The 6,000-nt window shown below is 36.9% G+C and overlaps 1 protein-coding gene across 1 annotated transcript in view; it reads right to left on the bottom strand.

Moving 5' to 3' along the window:
* Positions 1-1,118: 1,118 nt before the first annotated feature.
* Positions 1,119-6,000, bottom strand: part of EIF3H (eukaryotic translation initiation factor 3 subunit H) — a 94,245-nt gene continuing 89,363 nt past the window's right edge. The window contains exons 7-8 of the mRNA XM_037502499.2: positions 5,299-5,431; positions 1,119-3,723 (exon numbers count right to left, since the gene is read on the bottom strand). Of these exons, the coding sequence (XP_037358396.1) occupies positions 3,626-3,723; positions 5,299-5,431 (231 nt within the window). The 3' untranslated portion in view covers positions 1,119-3,625. The remainder of the gene's footprint in view (positions 3,724-5,298; positions 5,432-6,000) is intronic.

The following is a 6,000-nucleotide window of genomic DNA, read 5'->3' as shown; positions in this document are numbered from 1 at the left end:
TCCTCTATGTATCTCATTAGAGGTCTAGTTTCCCCTTAATGCACATGAAGACCTTTCATTAGCAATAATGGGAGCTGCACGCATCAAGGAGAAAAACAGACCCTCACCATTGTGATCTAGATGAGGTTATTGGGACCCTTGCCTGCTTGAGCGGAGAATTATGACATTCAGAGATGCGTGGGGAAAATTAAAATCCTTGTGACTATTTTTTAAAACTGAAATGCAATCTAAAAATCTCTAAATGCAGAAGGGCAAGAATCAAAACCAAAGGATCACAGGCAGATTGAATCTAGGAATGAGTTAAGTAAGTGAAAGCCAAATGACAAGATAAACAAAGGTACAGAAAGAGTACCCAGGAGATTTGACAAAATAAGAATCGTTTCCAATGCATACAAAGTAAAACACTAGCAAGAAAGACTACAGGCCAAGAAGAAAAGCAAGGACCATTTACCGTCAGAAGCAGTAAACACTGCTGAAAGTTAAACAAATCCTTTGCCTCCATGTCCACAAAGGTAGATAGAAGCCAGAAATGTCTGCAGCCTGGAGAAGGATCAATGAAAAAAAAAAATATTACTGAAGGAAACAGAAGTGACACCTGAGTTTATGTCTTGAGGTTGACGCAAATGCCAGAAGCAATAGGAATATTTTCCTACTGCAATCAAGTTGACTTTAAATAAGGATACTTGGAAATGGGCCCATCCTGCATTAAAGTACTTTTGTCCTAATGTAAAAGCAATAGTTTTCAGATGAAGAGAAAATCATGTTTACCTTTCTTTACAGTACAGTATCAGTGGGTTTTCTTATACTTTTTGGAGGAGAGAAAGGTTGCACATGGAAACTAAATATGTATCTGCGACCTATTGAAAAGAAGTTCTAGCCACGTGAACCGACCCCAGGTTAATACTACCTCTTTTAAGCACCCTTACCCCATTTCTTTTTTTTTTTTTTTTGTGGGACCCTTGCCGGTGGCCGGGGATCGAACTGGTGCTGCAGAGGCTGCTTGCAGCCCAGCGCTCAACCGCTGCACCACCAGGGGAGGCCCTCCCTTACCCCATTTCTATGATAGCACTACCATAGAAAAAGATGTCCAGTGAGAAAAGAAAAACATTGACAAATGTTGCATCACATAATTTGAATGAGAAGTGTTTACTATAAAAATGGAGCTTACAATCAAGTTTTTTTCAATAATGATGTATACCTAAAACCTGTTATTTCAAAAATTAAAGATTTTTCACATTTTGATATCCACAGTTTAATTCCAGCATAGTTAGAAAATGAAGTTGATAGCGGTTTTCTAAAGAATGTTACAAACAGTTTGAACAATATAGTAACATTTTAGAAGACACTAAAATTTAAATATTTAGAGGCTGTGAGAAATCACACCAGCCTCCACTAACTTACATTAGATTAAGTACATCTTAATTTCCAAGTTTCTAAAAATGGTGAAAAATAGTTTACCTTGATATTAAAAGAATAAGGTACTTTGGGCAGATTACAAAGAAATTCTTAGGCACTTTCAACTAACATAATGTTATGTTTTCTAGAACATTATAAAGGTTATTAATGATTATGGGGTTAAGGTCAATATGTTTTACTTTCTTGGTTCATAACATTTAATTTTCCACTGAATTAACATATTAGACTTTTCTGTCTTTTTTTCTTGGGTAAGTGAATGATTTATTAGACCTGGTACTCTGGTACTGAGCTTTTCTCATTTCAACTTGAAGAAACTGCAAATATTTATAGAAGATGAACCACATGTATTTGTTCCTGAAAAATGTCAGAATATAGCACTCAAATCAAATGCTAACAGAAGCTATTCCCTAACACTACATACTGTGGAGATTTAATTTCCATTGACATGTTTTTCCTAAACAGTTTTTCCCACTACAGTAATTCCTAACTCAAAAACTATTGAAATCTTCCATTAAGTGTGTACTCACATATTATTCTGATTTATGGATAACAAAACAGTCATATGGAGTTTAAGAATCACACCTTTGAAAAATATAATTGAATTCTGTTAATCTTAAACCATGAAGAAAGCAGTAAGTAGGTTTTGTTTGAACTGATATTCATTTTGCTCTTTAATACTTCAAGAATGCTTTAACCCCACAGTAAAATTCCAAATGTAGGCAAATACTGTTTAATGAGCCAGTATACAGTCCACAAGAGCAGGGACCATAACTAGATTCATCTATATATGCCCCTCTACTTAACAGTCATATTCAAGTGTTCAAATAAGTGTTCCTTCAAATAAGGAATCACCCTCGGTGGGAATACAAATCAATACCACCTTTCCTGGAGGCAATTTAGCAACACAGGAAAGACGCCTACAACTTTATATACCCTGTGACCACTAAACTCAGTTCTAGGAATTCACTCTAGGAAATTATTACACATGTGAGCCAAGTACTTGGATTCTAGAATGCTCAAGGCCCTGAGTCTTTTAAGTGTAAAGTCTTACTGGCAACCCAATATCCTGTGTAGATAGCTGTGTGCCCCTCAGCACAATACATACTGAGAGCCTGCTTCCAACCAACCACTCTTTACACACTCCCCAATATTTCTCTAACAATGACACTCACCCAGTACGGTAATACCCTAGTCCCCTTGCCTCACCTGAATGAGGACAGTGAGGCACAGTGAGTTTAAACAACTTGTCTAAGATCACACTAAAGGGAAAAGAGCCAGGTTTCAAAACGGTTGCCTAATAGTGGAGCCCTAGTGGTCCTTTCAAAATAATGCCCCCCCCCATTTTTTTTTTAACCTCAATTCTCCATTCCTTTGATCATGCTCCAATGGGTCATGCCTTCAAAGTGAATATGACCATATGAGTCTCAAGGCACACCTTCACCAGGGTGGTAGATCTCACTGATTCTGGCGTTATATACACAGCAGGATCTTTGATAAGCATTCAAATACAAAATATTAAAATAGCTTTATCTCTGATATAAAAACTGTCCCCCAATTCTACTTTCGCATTCATAAAACTTGCGATTACAATTATATATCATGGTATGAAAAATAAAAACATGAAGATCTAAACACAAAAACATACAAGGAATAAATATCATTTTTCACACAAAATGAGTTCTTTTTTAATTCCTGTGCCCAATGGTCTATGAGAAGGGGGACTGCTCAACGATCACCTGAAGAAATGAAAAGGTGGACCTATGGAAAGTATGCCAAGCCATTCTGGGGCGAGGGACAAGATTCCCTGCACAAACGTGAAGCCTGGGCTTTGAGGGGTGCTCATTTGGGAGCGATGAAGCATAAGAATTAATAGAAGGTGCCAGGGCTCTGGGTCATGAAAGGAAACAAGCAGCCCTGGACTGTATGGTAAAAATGTGGCACCTCAGAGGCAGCAAAGGTGATGGACCCTGTAAGCATGAGCCTGATGAAGCTTGTTTTGTCTCTTGGAAATAAACGGGGATACGCAGAACAAAAGCAATACAGTAGACATGATATGTCTGAAATGAAATGATCAAACAGTAGACTATTCAATTTTAATTTTATTACTGGCTAGAAAGACTTTTCAATATGCAAATATATTTCTTCCAAAAGTTGCCCCAGTGTGAATACAAGAGTCCATGTCAACTCCTTTTCTGGAAACTTCCTTTTCTTAGTTGTTGTATTCTTGAAGAGCCTGGGCCATGAAGAGTTTGCCTAAGTTTTGGGCAGTGAATTCCTTGATGTTCTGGCAGTAAGTGTTAATTTGGCCTGTACATTTGGGAAAGAAAGAGAGTCATAATGTTCCACAAATTATAAAATGACCTAGAACACTAGTCAAACCAAGAAAATCAACATAATTTTTGAATTAAGAGCTTGCAGGAGTTAATTCTATTTTCCCATCTGGTATAATAAAAAATAAGTTCTTTTGGAAATACGCTACCTTCCACTCTTGTTTACATGGAGAATGAAGAAAACTACAACTTATCAACACTGTACCTTATGAAAGAAGTAAGAAAAAAAAATACTGGCCCTCTGTGGCCAGGTAGAAAGGAAAAAGAACTGCAAGCTAGCCTGGCCCACCTGACCTCCATGTGAACATGTATAGTTTCTAGTCCATACTCTGGAAATATTAAGGGCTCGTTCCCCAGACAATACAAAGCAGGAGCAGAGAGAGCTGGAGAAAGAGCTCCATCACTGCTTTTTAAGTCTTAATCTGATACAACAGTTATACAATTTTGAAAGTATAAGAAATAAATTCTGCTTGGACTAGAACTTAAGTAAGGAATGTGTATTAGTTTCCCAAACTTAATTTATATATGTACTAGAAAGTTTAAAAGGAATTTGGACTTTCCTCCCACATTAAAATTACAATTGAAAAATTGTAGATCAACTTTGAATAGATTTCATGCTAACAAATCTTTCATAGACAGTTGGCTTATTGTATCAAATAGTATTTAACAACATTTAAACAGAAATAAGGCTATTATAGCTAAATGAGAGCATAAATATTATTTATTCAAAATGAAGACCTAGCATAGGGCATAAGAGCTCTCTCACTTAAAGGTATGGTCAATGTTACATTTCCCAGCCCACACAGATTACGCTCACGTTGCAACAACTTAAAAGTAAGGGGAATACTTTACTTCCAGTTAGAAAATTCAGTTTAATTCAAATACCACATAGACTTTGGCTCAATGCTAGACTAGCAGGTGAAAGGTAAGAGGTTTAAGCTAAACAGTCTTTTGGCCATACTAAACGACATTTTTTTTTTTTTTTCTTGGCCCCTATAAGAGTTAACTCAAATAAAATCTTTTCATTATAGAATGTTTGTAATGTCACCTTTAAAAAGAATAAAGTACTGGGGACTCCCTGGTGGCACAAAGCGTTAAGTTGCAGCACTATGAAGCTATAGGCAGCCACTGTAACATGAGTTCAATCCCTGGCCAGGGAGATAACCTACATGGTGCAGCAGACCTCTCCTCTCTCACCCGCTGCTCCCCTCAGCAGCGTGTTTCAGTCAATCCGCCTGTTCTGTTCCCCACTCTGTCTCTGGTGAACTCCCCTGCCCCAACACCTCTGGTCTGTACCCCAGTTCTTGTATGCACAAATAAATAAATCTTTAAAAAAAATAAAATGAGTAAAGTAATAAAAGGGCCATATAAATAACAAAGACTGGCAAACTCTTAAATTCCAGGAATTAGAAAGCACTAGGTTCAAATTCACCATTCAACTATTTAAAATATACTAGCTTTTATGACATATTTCTATTTGTAAATCTTTCACTCTCATCTGCTTCCTAAAGAACAGAGAAAACCAGCCATGTTTTGTGCTGGGCAACAATACCTGCAATGAGCAGAGAATCCATCCTGGCAGGGGGTTGGGGTGGTTTAAAGAGTTTGGAAAGATCCTCCTCAGGGAGTGGGGGTTCACCACGACTCTGGCGCTGCATGTTCTCCTGTTGGCGACGCTGCTGATACTAATATTCAGAGGGAACACAATTTGGTTATTTTTCTCCACCTGCACAGGAAAAAAAAAGACCTCCCTTTCTGACCAAACCAGCAAATCCCCACTGCTCTGAATCTCAATCTCAGTTTTATATTCTTTGTAGCTTCTGAGATGCTAAATATGAAAACAGTAAAAGATAATTCCTCGCTGTAAACTCTACTGTCACCTTGAGCTCCAAGACTCTCTAATTAGGCAAAGAAGCCCCTGATTAGAGTAAATGGGAATAACTTTACTCTTTATGAAAATAAAATAAATGACAGAATTACAAGTATGATTCATCTTTAAAAGCTACGTAATGAACTACCATATTGGAGAATTCTTTCAACTTTCTAGTGACTTAAAATAACAGTAATACTAATGATCTTATTACATTATACTATTATTATTATAATAATTATTAATTTGCTATTCTTAAAGGATAATCATCTGTGCTTTAGCTCTTTAAGAATGAATATTATCCTAGATGATGCTTCAAAAAGTTTCTAACTCTCGATTGCTATGATTCTCTAAGGAGAAGACAGGACTACATATAAAGGTCTC

Source organism: Talpa occidentalis, unplaced genomic scaffold, assembly GCF_014898055.3.
Source record: "Talpa occidentalis isolate TD23 unplaced genomic scaffold, MPIMG_talOcc4v2.1, whole genome shotgun sequence".
Taxonomy (NCBI): domain Eukaryota; kingdom Metazoa; phylum Chordata; class Mammalia; order Eulipotyphla; family Talpidae; genus Talpa; species Talpa occidentalis.
Note: the sequence above shows the minus strand (reverse complement) of the source record. Positions and strands in the feature narration are given on the sequence as shown.